Consider the following 15,740-nt stretch of genomic DNA (forward strand, 5'->3'; position numbering starts at 1 on the left):
AAGCTACTGAATGGGAGAAAAGATTTTCAGATCACATCCAATACAGGGTCAATGTTGAAAATATATAAAGAACTCATACAACTCTGTAGCAAAAACAAAAAAAATCCCAAAAACAGTCTGATTGAAAAATGGGCAGGTCTGAATAGATATTTTCCCAAAGAAGTCATATGATGGCCAACAGGTACATAAGATGTTCAATATTCCTAAACATCAAGGAAATATGAATCACAACCACATGAGATATATCACTTCACACCTGTTAGAATGGCTATCATCAAAAAGGCAAAAAACCAAACCAAACAAAAAAAAACCAAGCATTGGTGAGGATGTGACGAAAAGGGAACCCTTGTGCACTGTTGATAGGAACGTAAATTGGTACAACCACCTTGGAAAACAGTATGGAGGTTCCTAAAAATATTAAAAATAAAACTATCATATGATTTAGCAATTCCACTTCTGGGTATTTATCCAAAGAAAACAAAAACATTAATTTGAAAAGAGTTAATTGCAGCATTATTTAAAATAGCCAAGATATGGAAGCAACCTAAGAGCTATCATAAATGCGTGAATAAAGAAAATGTGAAATGTATGTGTATATATGTATCTATATCTACATATATTTATTCATATGTACATATGCATTATACACATACATATATATACATGTATACACATACATACATACATATATGATTCAGCCATAAAAAAGAATGAAATCTTGCCATTTGCAGTAACATGGATGGACCATGAAGGCATTATACTAAGTGAAATAAGTCAAAGACATACTGCATAATCTCACTTATATGTGGACAGTAAAAACCAAACAAATAACCCCCCAAAAGAAAACAACAGAGGCACTTCTCACACACTCCAGTTGTGACAGCCTTATTCCTCCCTGGCCTGAGTGAGCAAGTGTGCTCCAATCAGCTGCTGCTTTCATTCTCTCTTGCCTGGGCAGGGAACAGATGCCTGAGGGCAGCCCACATGCAGAGGTGAGGCCAAAACCAAAGCTGAGCCCCAGGGCCGGTGCGACTAAGGAAGAGGAATGGAAATCTCTCAGTGCAGCTTCACAAGCTGTGGATTAAATCCTCGTGATCAGCTTGGTAAACCCTGTGTCTATGGAATATCTAAGAGACAATGAGTGTTCCCACAACTGAGACCAGTCTAGCTCTAGTAGCTGTGGACTTTGGGGGCAAGTACACATAGGAGTCGGGCCAAGTCAGAGGCTGAGCTGGCCCCACAGTGCCCATAGTGGGTCCAGAGACCTACCTAGAGGTATTGGAAGGCCTCCTGGGGAGGTGGGGTTGGCTGTGGCTCATGGTGGGGGTAAGGACACTAATAGCTGAGGCCCCAGGAAAATATTATTATTACTGTTATTTTTTGTTTTGTTCTGTTGTTGTTATTGTTTTTATTTATTTTTTCTTTTCTTTATAAACATTTTTTAATATATTTTTTATTTTCTACTTTTACTTTACTTTTTGTTATTTTGTGGGTTTTTTCTTGTTTTTGTTCTTTGTTTTGTTTTTAGATATAAACATTTTTGATCTTTTTTTGTGTTTTATGTTTTCTTTGCTTTTTTTTTAGTTTGTTTTCTGCTTTTGTTTTTGCTTTTTGTTTTTGTTAGTTTTGTTTTTATTGTTCGTTTTCACTTTTGGGTTGTTTTGTTTGGTTGTTCTCTTGTTTTAAGTTTTCTTTCTTTTTTTTTTTTCTTTGTTGGTCTGTTTTTATCATTTGTCTTGTGTTTTGTTTGTTTTCTTTTCCTTTTTTTTTTTTTCTGCTCCACTTGCCCTGTGGGGTCTTTGTTCCCTGGCCATGGGTCAGGCCTGAGCCTCTGGGGTGGGAGTCCAGGACACTGGGCCACCAGAGAATTCCTGGCCCCAGGGAATATTAATTAACATGAGCTCTCCCAGAGGTCTCCATCTAGACACCAAGACCCAGCTCCACCCAACTGCCTGCAGGCTCCAGTGTATACAAATATCAAATCATTATGTTGTTCAACTGAAACTAATATAATGTTATATATCACTTATACCTCAAAAATTTCTAAATAAGAAAAAAATGTTTTAAAGTAAAAATTATAACTTCCAAAGCACTCTTTCTTAGGAAAGTACTAGAAGATACACTTTGGCAAAATAGAGGAGTTTAAAAAGAAAGAGAAAGAGACAGGATGTAGGAAATAGAGATTCTGATCAGAAAAGGAGCATGGGAATTCCCTGGTGGTCCAGTGGTTAGGATTTTGTGCTTTCACTGTGGTAGCACAGGTTCAATCCCTGGTCAGGGAACTGAGATCCCACAAGCCACACGGTGTGGCCAAATTAAAAAAAAAAAAAAAAGGAGCACGAAAGTTCCAGGACAGTGGCTGTGAAGCAGACCTAAAGTCAAACCCAGTCTACATTACAGCAAAGAGGTATAGGAAATGGGTGGCCAGGAAAAAAAAAAAAAACTGAGAGTAACTGTCATGTTTGACCATGTGGAAATGGTACACAGAGGGCTTTTATAATCCTTTTAGAAGATTTGGGGAGAAGAAATAAAAGGTACACAGAAAACTAGGAAAATAAACAAGAAGGCAATTATTAACTCTAGAAAAAACAAAAGGTCTATAAGGAAGGAGAGGTAATCAATATTGAACAATAATTACACAGTAGTAATAATGTAAATACTGAATGCTGATTTAACCCCAAATTGTGCTATAACTGTATTGCAGAATGGCAGATGGGGATGAAGAAAAAATAAGAAAACTGAATCTTCATCTATCACAATGGAAAGCCAGATACCAGAAGAAAGAACTAAAAAGACTGAAAAGTGGTTGTTTTAGGGAAATGGAACTGGGGGTTGCAAAGAGGTAGGCTTTTCTTTAAAAGATTTTTAGCACTGTTTTATTTTGTAAACCATTTTTATGTGTGCTACTGGTTAAATAAAATAAATATTAAAATTACTTAAAATAAGTTTAGAAAGAAAATAAATCAGGCTACTACAATAAAAGATTAATCTCACTGTATTTAAATGTAACCAAAGGAAATGACTGCAGCTAATCTTAGTAAGAAAATGGAATGCGGGGTTGGCTATTACTCAGAAAATATGAACTGAATAGTCATCTTAGAAGGATTAAACAGATCTATTAAACTATTAAACAAATCTATTTAATACTATTTAAAAGTATATATACTGTTTGCTATGAAATTCAAACACACAATTTATAATAATCCTTATTAACTTATAAATTAAAATATCTACAAGCATATAAATAGTAAATATTCTTAAGGAAACACAAGTAATTTATAAAAAGTAAAAAAAGTAAAAAGCTTATGATTAACTTCTAATGATTAAGCAAATGTGTATCTGAGATGAAGAGTCACAATTATTTGGTCTCATCTCACATTTCACAAAGCACTGGCTTGAAATATTTCCAAGTAACTTTGCATTGAAGGTTATCAATAAAACTTCTGTTTTAGGATATTTTTTATTTTTTAAACTGATATAACATGTTCTACTCTAAAAAATCTGGACAGTGAATCTAATCGTTATTACTGAGGATGTGGTTATGGGTAAATGTATACGTTTGGAATTGCCTTCATGAGGAATCAGATTCTTCCAAAACTAAGAAACTCTGCTTTAAAATATTGTCAAATGTCTTTCACATCAATAAAATTTAGGGCAGTGGCCTCCAAAGCTGGGTGCCTAAGGCAATCCACTGGGGGGTGGGGGTGGGGTGAAAAATATCAACACCCCTATTTTGAATTTTAATGTACCCCTTTATATTTTATTTCTGTTGACTGTATGTACTATAGAATAATTATACAGTGATATGTGTACAGAATTCATAAATAAGCATATATATTGATATACTGGCAGTGTATTATCAAAAGAATTTACTAATGGAATTTCATGATCACAAATATTTGCAGACCACTGATTTAGAGATGTCTCCCTACTTACAGTTGGCAAACCATTAATAGTCCATGGGAGTAACTTAAGTGTTTGTGAGTGAAGAGGGCAGGAGAAAGCTAACATATCTCTCTAAGCTAAAAAGTTCATTTTAAATTATGATTAATAATTAGACAACTTACCTGCTACAGTTGAAAATATTGTGATAAAAAGTGAAAATGTTGAAGTATACAAATGCCTGGATTTTTTACAGCCCTTGATATGTACATTTGTCACCCATATATCACAGACTATATTAAAATAGTTCAACAATGTGCTCATGTGGTGGTTCTAAAAGGCTTTGTTGATGAAGTGTTCTACAGAAAGGAAAAAAACCTAGAAACCATTGATTTAGGAATTAAATGCCCAAGCAACCTAAGAGTATTTTATTCCCTCATACAGGCAAAATACAACTCAGTCATCAAGAACTACACTAGTCACTGTCCAATACAGTATCCACTAGTCACATAGGGATATTTAAATTAACTAAAATTTGATAGAATTTAAAATTCATATCCTCAAGCACATAGGCTATCAGACACGTTTCAAGTGCCTGATAGCCACATGTGGCCAGTGGCTGCCATACCAGACAGTGCAGACAGAGAACATGCCATTCAGTGCAGAAAGTTCTATCTAACAATTCTGGCTTAGAATAATATTGAGACTCTCAAGTTGAAAATTTTCAGATTTTTATACTTACTAACTGTTACTCTGTCCTTATCCCCCAACATAATGTTGTTTGGCGTCAGGTCTCTATGGATGATCCTCTTCTCCTTGTGTAAGTACCGAAGAGCTAGGCACAGCTTCAAACAGCAAAGAACAAACAAATGTTATTTCCCCGATATATACAGATAGACAGCCACTCATGATCACTACACACAACTCTAGGAAATCAGCTCAGAACTTCACTGTTTCATAGAAAAAGTTAATGAAGATAAAAGATACCTGTATAAATATCTTCCATAGTCTCTCTTCAGCAAAATGATGTTGTTTTTCCTTCAAAGAACTGAAATGTTCTCCAAGAGGGTCCCCTTCTATAAGCTCCATAACTATGTACAACCTATCAGCTATATAAAAAACAAGAAAATGTAATAGAAATAAATTCAATATAGACATTTTGAAAAAACTTATGAATTAGAATCCAAGTTTCCCAATGGGTGTTCAGGGCACAACACAAAAGAGTTAGAGACAGGGACCCAATCAGCTCTGGAGGGGCTGGGGGTGAGGGGGTCTTGGGGACAACTGGAGCCCAGCAACAGTCTCTTTCAGCTACAGGCAACCTCCTAGCATAAGTTTACGCTGGCAAATTTTCTCATTTTCTATGTACTCCAGGATGTGGAAGGGTTGAGAGGCACCAAAGAGAGCAAGTAAATGATCCCAAGTCGTGGAGGATTCCCTGAAGAACAGGTAAACCCAGCTTTCCTCTCAATGGTCTAAAATTTACCCTTAAATCAAGCCAGACATTCAGACATTAACTTGCACTGTTCTTCAGTCTCGTAGATTTACCTTACAGTATTTTACAATGAAATCGTACCGTGGTTTAGCAATGACCCCACTGGATATACCATCCATGATGGAAATTTCTGTGATGCCAGCTCAAGAGCTGAGAAAGCTGGCCTTCTCCAGCTTTCAGCTCATGGATCCCAGGAACCTCACATAACTGACTGAGTTTGTCTCTTTGCTTTGGATGCCAAGAAACAGAAGTAAATTCTACTTTCTCCTCCAAAGTCAATATGTAACTATTAACAACAGTATGTGATATGTATCTTTTGTAATGTTTTGGATGTATGTAAAATATGTATATATACAACATTTACAAAAATGAAGCCACACCATACATATTCTGCAACTTATACTTTTTTCATTCAACATTCTTATATGTTCGTCAGTACACACAGACCCACGCCATTCTTTCTGTTGGTTACATTGTATTCCACAATACAGATGTATCATAATTTATTTAATCATTCTCCTAAAGATTGACACATATATTGTTTCCAATTCTTCATAATCCCAAGAAATATTTACTGTATGTACTAATCTTGCCTCTAGCATTAATTTTCTCACCTTTTATTTCCTTTTATCATGATTTCTTAATCTATTTTATCTTATGTATTTTTAAGCCACTGCCAATTCTTTTTGGAAGAAGTCAGGTTATTTTGTTTTTAAATTAAGACAAGTTGTGTCACTTCAGTACAAGTCAGAAGCTAGTCTAGATCTCTTTATGATGGGATATGCACTAAATTATGGGAAATTATTCTAATATCAAGAACAAATGGCCAAGTGGGCAGGATTTACTGAAGAGTTTCAGCACTGAGTTCCTCTGAGTCAACCAGAGGAAGGGAGATGGGTAAAATCATAACATGCCAAAGTACACAACAGGTTTGCATAACAATAGCACTGACAAAGAGGCAGCAAGGAAGCCCCTTTAAAGGAGAGTTATTTTGAAATTTCACAGGTGAAGCACATAAGGTCTATTAATAAGTATATTACTTCAGTCAAATGTCCTATTTTTTTAAAACAAGTGACTGAGTTTGGTTTCACCTCAAGATTTGATTCTATATTCCATCATCCCAATGATGACGCAGAATCAGTCCGGGCTCCATTGCCATCTTGTGGCAATTACCTGAACTTGAAGAAAAAGAAATCTCAAAAAACCTAGACCCAATTTATTTGGGGGGTGGAAAATGTCATTTTTTCTTAAAGATGACAAAAAAATGTCATTTTCTCTTAAAGAAGCTACCAACCTTTAGTTTTCTTTTCTCCTGATACTACTATGGGCTTTTTGTATATGAAAATAGCAATAATTATTATTTTGGTTTGTTCATGCAGTCTTACATATAGGGATCTAAGAATTTTATAAGTATCTTTTGATCATTGATTATCAGTGTTTCACTGATCAAGAAAGTGATGCACAATGTCATCCACTGTCATATAGACAACAAAAAAGGTAGAGAAAATAGTTGACTAAGCTTATTTTGTAACATTCTAAAATAAAAATATGTAACTAACATAGATACATTATTAGAAATATCATGGAAACTCACACTTACTTTCCAGAAATGTTTTGTAATAGCGTACAACATTGGGATGATAAAGCTATAAGAAAATAAATAACAAACATTATACTACTTCAAAATATAAACTTGTTTTCACAGACAATTTAGTTGGATTTCATACTTGAAAACAACAAAGAAATCATCATATTTATATTTATTTATAAAACAAAGCATTTTAAGATATCATCTAATTTTTCAGGATTCTTTTTATTTGCTGCTCACAAAACTGTTCTGAAAATAGCAATCTCCCATATAGCCTTACCAAATAGAATTGAAAACTGATTGTGCTTTATCACTAATTAAACTAGAGGACTGTAGAACTGGAAGCTATCTTAAGAATTCATTTAACACTTCCTATTCCAACATCACACACAGATTGCATAGAGGAGAAAACTGAAGTGAAGCAATTAATTTTGAACACATATACCTACGCTCTTAACCTCCCCGACACTTAAATGTTTATATACACTGTGTCTATCTACACGACTAGTGTCTTTCTATGCTCTCCAAAATTATTAGTTTGAAACTGAAATAATCTAAGAGTTATTAACTCCATTAAAATAATAATAATAATTGCCAAGGACTCCCTCCTTGAACAAACTTAAGTCAGGCTCCTCAGAGTCCTTCTCTGGACCAGGCCTCCTCCTTGGCCTGCCTGGCTTCAGCAAGAATCTTGCTAAGCCAGTTTAGTGAGCATCTCTGCCCTCTGGATATCCAATCAAGTTCCTCATCCCCCCATCTTTGTTATCTAATCAAGTTTTTCTTCCCCCAACCTGATAACTAACCAAATTCCTCTTAGTAACTTTCCATTCTTTGACTCCCCTAGCCCTGCCTTTTGGGTGTAAATCCCCAGCCATCCCTGTTGTGTTCAGAGTTGAGTTCAATCTCTCTCCTCTACTCTAATAGTTTGACTTCTATTGCAGTGGTCCTGAATAAGGTCTTCCTTGCCATCTAAAAGTTCTTATCACAAGGAAAAAATGTGTAACTACATGTGGTAGATGTTAACTGGACTGACTATGGTGATCATGTCACAATACATACAAATACTGAATCATCATGTTGTACACCTGAAACTAATATGCAGTCATATGTCAATTATACCTCAACAAAAAGTGTCCAGGCACCAAAGAGAGCAACAATTTCTCTTTGGCATAGTTTACCTCAGAATGTAACATGGAAATTCTATTTTTTTAATAACATAATAATTTTCTACAAGAATACTAAATTTTTGTGGTTGTTTATTTACAATTTGAGTTTCTAAGTAAACTGAAATTTGTTTTATCTCAGAATAGTCACTGGTACATCATAAATGGCTTGCATCTCTTTCTGGCCTTTCTTCTTGCCTTCTTTTGAAGGAGAGTCCACTGGTTGTCCACCAAAAATCTGCTCTCACACTCCTCCAATCCATCGACTTGTAGCAGGACGTGCTTCCCCACCACAGATCACACCTCTCAGCCTCTCTCGCAGCCTCAAGGGGCTCATCACTCAGTTCTCCCCAGTGGAGTGTGAGGGGAATCCTGTGTCTGAACCCAAAACACCGGGTGCACCAGCGGATATAAATGTGCCTTGGCAGGTGCAACGGGAGAGAAAGAGTGGGCATCCCTGTGTGACCTCATGGAGCAGAGCACCACACCCTGGACTGACAGGAAGACAAAACCCATTGCACGGTGAGACCTCTCCTTCAAGCCCACACACTTTGGGGCTTCTTTGTTACTGCAGCTTAGTCTTAATATTAACAAATACACTCTCCCTTTCTAGTCCCATTTCCCTCACTTCTGTCTGCCATTACCTCCTCCTTTTTGACCTCAATTTACTGTCCTTTCCTTGGTTTAAGCCCATGGTGCAAGCACAGTTCTACAATTTTGAGTTCCCTCAAAGTTCAAGCAGAGGCCTCTTATATGGCCCCACCCTGACACTTTCTTTTCTTAGAAAATATACTAAAACCAATAGTCTACCTCATCAACTAGCAAATGGCCAGCAGATTTTAAACAATATGGAACTAGGTAAGCAATAGAACCATATTCTAGACCTAGCTCACTGGCCAGGACTACATCCAGATTTGGGTTCAAATGAAGATACTAGACCAGCCTAGGGCAAAAGCCATGCTCTAGCCTTGTGCTATGAAAGAGCACACTGCCCAAGGCTAGAGTGTTGGAATATGAGCAAACACTAACTTTACAAAATCTAATCTCTTTGTACATAAAAGTCAACTATAAAACAACCTATTAATGATATTTACTGTAAATTATAAATTGGAGTGGAACTAGAGATTTCAATGAATAAAGATCATCATATTTATGGTTCTTTATGTCCCAGCACAGATGCTATGCAAATTTAACTATTTGAAAACAAAGAGCCATGAACTGATAGGTCTCTCCAGGAGTTATAGACAGTATTCATAATGAATGTATAAATAAATAAAGTTGAAAAAGAAACCAATGTGTTTGTTCTTTGATCACAAAAAGAATTCTCATTTCTCTCTGACATGTTTATTCTTTCTCCTGAAACAAACCTTCATAATGATACATGAGTTGTGAACATTATGTTAGAATGTTTTGTTCATGTCAATAAATAAAAACCCATCTTGAAAATTCACATTTTAGATTACATAAGCCATATTTGAGGAACGTTAACAACTTGGTTCCATTTGACAAAAGTCAGGGAAGTCTTAGTCATATTCTTATGCATGTAACAAAGTAACCAAATATTCTACAATATAATAAGAAGGAAACGAATATGCTTTCTCCGATATAATACTCTCTGTGCTGTGAACTCAATTATTCTGCATCCCTGGCCCTGATATAGTTATGTCTATGGTTCAATGTCAAGCCTTAGGAGAAAACCCGGTGATTTGATATCACCTCGATGCCAATTATATTAAACAGAACCAGTTCTTACATAGCATGGACAAGAACAGCACATGAATTCTACTTTTTTTGATGACATTTATTTAAGAAACCGTCTTCATAAACAAAAGCATTTACCTGCTCTTTAATTATGGTTAATTCAGAAACAATATTCCTTACACTGCTGTCTCGATCTTTTTTATCTTTTCCAAATGCTGGGTTATGTAAATTGACTTCTTTCATTGCTAAAAGATTTTGACCACTACGCTTTCTAACCTAAAATAAAGGAGACAAAAAAAAAAAAAACAAGAATGGTTTGGGAGTAGAGAGGGGAAGAAAGTGATTAGATTAATAAGGTCACATGATTAAGCCAAGTCATCTAAATAAGTCATATATCTTTAAAAAGTAAATTTGTATTTACACTAAGCTCACCTCAAAAAAATTGGTATATCCTGGGTCAGTCTGCAATATTTCATAGGATTTTACTGGGTAAATACAGAAACACTGGTGTGAACTTGGAGAATGTGTCATGCATTGGGACAAGCCATTTTGACTATTTGTGTGAGAGATTAGTGACAGCTTTTGTCTTCAAAGGTCAGTGACCAATTTCTAGAGCTGAGAGCTAAGGTAAGACAACATCAGTGCAGCTATCTGCTGTACAGAAACAATCATTCTAATTTTTATATCTATTTGTTCACTGACGAGGGCTCCAATTCACTTGTGTGTGGGTGTGCAGGGAGACATGCAGTTTGTTTGGGAACATCGGAAATGTTGTTCAAGGGCAAGGCCACCTTGTAAACACAGCCAAAAGCTCCACTTCCAAGATGATCCAAAACTGCATAGTTGCCTATATATTTCGAAGGAGCTTTATTCTGATTAATGCTTTCAATATTTTCAGCAATTTGCTTCAGTTCATCCTCCTAACCAAAAAATGAAAAGGAAATGGGTTGCTATGATAAATGCATCCTAACTGCATAGCAGCCTGACAAAATATTTAAAGCTCAAGACTTACCACTAATAAATTCAACTTTGATACTAATTCTTCATAAGCACTGATATCACGAACATAATGTCCTATGTCAATGAAGATCTCAAACAGGTCGGTGGGGAAAAGTCTACAGAGAAAAATACACACACATGCTTCCTATAGGAGTTGGAAACTCTGGCCCGTTCCTTCCCTTTTGGACCTGGCTCACTTATAGGTTAATTACATTAAATACACTGCCAACAAATGGGAGAAAATAATACTCACCAACTTATCTCACGAAAATAAACTAGAGACACAGTTCTTAAGAGGTAAGGAAAAACAATTGGAAAGGAAAGTTCCAGAGATCTACTGTATGACACTGTGCTTATAGTTAATAACACTGTACTGCACACAAAAATTTAAGAGGGTAGATGTCAGGTTATATGTTTTTTGCTACAATAAGATATGATACAGATTTTACAAAAATCTTATTTGTAAGACATTTGGGGGTGTAGTATTAAACATACTAGGAATGAATGTTTATTGGGTGTTTACTGAGCACAGAGCACTTTCACAAATACCATTTGATTTAGTCCTCATGAAAATAAAATTAAAATACAGGTGAATTAAAAAAATGAAGAGATTTATGCATCATTTCCAAGCTACTGGCTTCAAGGGTTTAGGTTTATTAAAATCTTTAAGTCCACTGATGTGGATGATTTAGGGCCTTGAAATGAAAGTTTATAATGAATAACAAATACTTCCTTTTCTTCCCGTAAATTCAACTGTTATATAGAAATAAAATAAAAACATAAAATGCCCCATTCTTCCAAACAAAAGATGTTATATTAACTCAAGATTTTATTTCCATTTTGCCTTATCAATAAAATTCTAGTAAGAACTTGGGCCTACGATTTGGCTAACCTGCCACCTCTATGGCACGTAGACCACACCTGTAGGTCTGTCTGCTTCCCAAGGCGGTGGTTTTTCTGTCATGCTCACCACACAACCTTCTGATCCAGGAACATCCAGCCTCCTCCCCTTCAAATGGGTTCCTATCCTGTTAAGGACATCCAGACAAATACTTTCTTTTCTATTGACTAAAAGGAAATGACTAGATCAACTTTGGACATTTCTGAATGGGCAAAAACAAGCAGATATTTTTATTTCATCCATTAAAAATGTTAATGTCTTTAAAAAGAGAGAAAAACTAAAAACCATAGCAGTTACATGTAATTAAAAGAGTTGTGTTGATGTGATTCATGTGCTTTCCTCATGATTTTGTGAATTTTCAGTGTTAAGATATCACTAGGGCTGCTCAGTATTATCTGTGGATTTTAAGAAATCTGAAGACACATGTTTTGCATACTGACTCTTTCTTCTCTTACTGTTTGCATCTAAATCAGGTACATGAAAACAGTTGACTCTAATGATCACTGATCACTTAAATTTCTCTAAGCTCATACCTTTTAAAGAGTGGTCTGTTTCTTTCCATACTGAAGAGAAACCTCAAGGCTCTGAATGCATAACACTGGAAATAAAAGGATATGTGATTCTCAAATGGTAGCTGAACAAAGTAAAACATTTTCAGGATAGCATGATCATGAAGTGAACATTAACGTGGCTTTTTGGTGAGTGTGGCTGGTCTCTGTGGGAGCCACAGCTTGTAACTGAAAACAGACAACATCAACACCTGGGCCAGTTCTCATGTTTAAAAAGCAATTGCGTTGTGGAAGGCTAGGGATCTGGGCCTTGTTTCACTCAGTGCCTGTCATTAGTTCCTTTCTAGAAAGTACAGAAGGAGCAGAGAGACAAGAAATAAAACTCCTACACCGAGAAAACCAAATGTCCCAAGATTTCCAGGAGCTCAAGGTTTATTTTCTTTCTAGCCTGCTATGTACGCCTCAATATTTATATAGTTTCTCTGAGAAAATAAACACTAGAAATAATGACATATAAAAATAGCCACAGGCACACTGGACTCAAACTTGACAAATTGGTCTCTTGAGTAAGGTCTAAAGCATTCCCCCAGATAGAACCATCTACAGTAACTCCTGAGAACACTCAGAAAGAGGCCTGTGAGACTTTAACAAAGGAAAATAAACACTGGACGTTTTGCAGTGCTGAGAAAAAAAGAGAGAGCCCCAGGCTTGCAGCTGTATCTGTACAATAGGCCACCATTGGGGTGACCAGGGTCTGCTGAATTCGAATCTGGAATCATTTCATGAAATTAGTGATCTGAATATAGAAGGGTCACAAACAAAACTGTCTGGAGAAGCCAGGCAGATAACAAGACCACATGAAGGAGACTGGTGAGAAAGAAGTGGAGACTGCGAGAAGTGAGGAACATGCATGTGCCTCGAAAGAATTTCCATACATATTCTTTAAAAGCCTGTACTGGCTTAACAGAATGCATGTGCAGGAGGGAGTGTACTTTACCATGTTCCAGCACAGTGTCATGCATCAGTGCTGTACTAGAGAAGTAAGTCCCACGCCTGTGTGTTCTCAGTGGTAGCTCTCCAAAATCTCTGCCTGCCAGCCCATAGATATCACCAAATATTCTGTGCTAGGTTTGACCATCATTCTGGCTGAAAGCTCTTAAATCAGATTGAAGGCAAACATTGTTTTTTACTTCCTGTTCTAACAACTTGAAACAAAGATAAGCTGCAGCTACTACAAAGGCTTACTTTAAATTGATTTTATCATGCCAGTGTCTTTGGGGACACTTGCCCCCTGGTGTCCACTCTTCAAAAAAGCACATAGGACCCTGCATAATGTGGCCCCTTCTTACCTTCCAGGCCTCATCTCCTAAGGCAGGGGTCCCCAACGCCTGGACCATGGACCGGTACCAGTCCGTGGCCTGTTAGGAACTGGGTCGCACAGCAGAAGGTGAGCAGCAGGTAAGCGAGCAAAGCTTCATCTGCCGCTCCCCATCACTCCCCATCGCTCACATTACTGCCTGAATTCTGCCCCCACGCCCGCCCCCGTCCATGGAAAACGTGTCTTCCACAAAACCAGTCTCTGGTGCCAAAAAGGTTGGGGACCGCTGTCCTAAGGCACTCCCTCTGCCCCACACCCCACACCCACCCCACTGAGCAGCCTAAGCACACTCTAAGCTGCCAGGCTCCCGTGCTTTGTCCACGCTCTTCTCTCTGTGCGGATGCCCGTCCGCCCTGGAGCAGATATCATGGGTGCCCACTTCTATCCCTTTACTCACCTGACCAGCACCATCTCATCCATCAAGATCCATTTTACAGGTTTGCCTTTGTAAAGGTGAAATGCTACTGACTGTGGTCCATGCTTAAAGATGGCACATAATTTTCCCCTTAGTGTTATTTTCTGATACACAAGCAATGTTTTTAAAACATAGAACTTATAGATAAGCAAAGAAATATCTAAATAAAATCACCCAATTCCCTACAGAGAAACTACTGTTAAGCCTTCTACATTGTTTTAATAGCATTTGTTTCCATGCCAGCCTCCCTCACCAGATATTTTTCCCTCTTGGTCAGTACAGGGGACCCGTGCTAACCTAAAAATTCTAAAAATCATAGATTATATTACCAAAATTTCCCCAGATTCCAGTAACTTGATATTAAAGAATAATGGATATGTTTATTACCTGTAATAGATTAGTTTTTGCTGCATTCTTTTGTTTATTTCGTAAAATTAATTTTGCTATTGTATATACACCATTTTCCTGGAAGAATAAAAATGCCATGTTATCAGTGACCTGCAACAATGCCATGGAGATACACAGCATAAAGAAGGAAGGAACAATATTAAAGAAGAAATGTTAATATAATATTGGAATCAGGAGTAAATATTACAGGACAATACTAAAAATGTCAGTGTAATACTTTTAAACATCAAAGACTATAACCACATCATAAAATCTTAACTGTCGTTAAAGATTATAAATAGCAAAGTATATCAATTAAAAGTGATTTAAATAATTTAAAAACAAAGAGTAGGGGGCAAAAAAAGGGGCAGAGTAAAGGGATCCAAATGTCTTTATATTTTGCATTTTAAATACCTAATTATGAAATATTTCTCCCTTTATTTTTTGTTAATTAAATAATACATGTAGATAAACTAGTATAGAAAAGAAAATAGAAAAATAAGAGAAAAATAATAGATTTTAAAAAATGAAAGTTATTTGTATAAACTGTTAACATCTTTCTAGCCTTATTCTAATACAAATACAGACATGGCGGAATGAATAAAAAGTATTACCTTATTGCTACATTTTTTATTATCTATTAAATACATAATTTACTGAACTCTACTCTATGTGGGCACTTATATTATGACTGTGAAGATCTTTACCTGCCTTACTACATTTAGTCTTCATAGCTGTTCTGTGAATTAGTCTGTAATTTCCTTGTTTTATACATGACAAAGTCAAAACTTAGGCTAAATATTTTTCCAGAGGCCAAGACAGCAAGCAATGATAACAGGACTGAGCCTCCCCCTGCCTCAGCAGCCACCCTGACCTGCTGAGCTTCCCCAGGGACTCTGATCACTGCTGACCTGATCCTTTACTAACTTTATGAATTTATGTATTCTTAAGTTGATGTATTGAGCAAAAAAAAAGTTTTTTCTGTAAACTTCAACAAGCAGGAAATAACTTTTATAATAGAAACACATACAAGGGTTGTATACAAATGTGTTTATTCACATACACACACACACATGACTGTATATGTAGTGAATTGGTTAATGAATTATGCTTTGTGTGCTTTGTGAAATCAGTTTCCTGGCAATAAATATTTTGTTTGGTGTGTTTCAATCACCTCTAGCTAAATAACTTCGTGTCCTCTTAAAGTGACTGCTATCCTTAACTCATGGTGTCCTATGTGCCATAGGAATTAAAACAAATAAATTAAAACAATTCAGCATAGCTTTTAAAAAAAGATAAAGAAAATGAAGTGGACTGCACAT

General features: G+C 36.3%; 1 protein-coding gene across 1 annotated transcript in view; it reads right to left on the reverse strand.

Annotated features, from left to right (window-relative positions):
* The window catches only part of NEK10 (NIMA related kinase 10), a 290,867-nt gene that overhangs the window by 199,463 nt on the left and 75,664 nt on the right, over positions 1 to 15,740 (reverse strand). The window contains exons 16-23 of the mRNA XM_060109508.1: positions 14,419 to 14,496; positions 12,263 to 12,327; positions 10,842 to 10,944; positions 10,621 to 10,749; positions 9,968 to 10,105; positions 6,978 to 7,023; positions 4,870 to 4,991; positions 4,625 to 4,727 (exon numbers count right to left, since the gene is read on the reverse strand). Of these exons, the coding sequence (XP_059965491.1) occupies positions 4,625 to 4,727; positions 4,870 to 4,991; positions 6,978 to 7,023; positions 9,968 to 10,105; positions 10,621 to 10,749; positions 10,842 to 10,944; positions 12,263 to 12,327; positions 14,419 to 14,496 (784 nt within the window). The remainder of the gene's footprint in view (positions 1 to 4,624; positions 4,728 to 4,869; positions 4,992 to 6,977; positions 7,024 to 9,967; positions 10,106 to 10,620; positions 10,750 to 10,841; positions 10,945 to 12,262; positions 12,328 to 14,418; positions 14,497 to 15,740) is intronic.

The sequence above is a fragment of the Mesoplodon densirostris genome, chromosome 10 (genome assembly GCF_025265405.1).
Source record: "Mesoplodon densirostris isolate mMesDen1 chromosome 10, mMesDen1 primary haplotype, whole genome shotgun sequence".
Classification (NCBI taxonomy): Eukaryota; Metazoa; Chordata; class Mammalia; order Artiodactyla; family Ziphiidae; genus Mesoplodon; species Mesoplodon densirostris.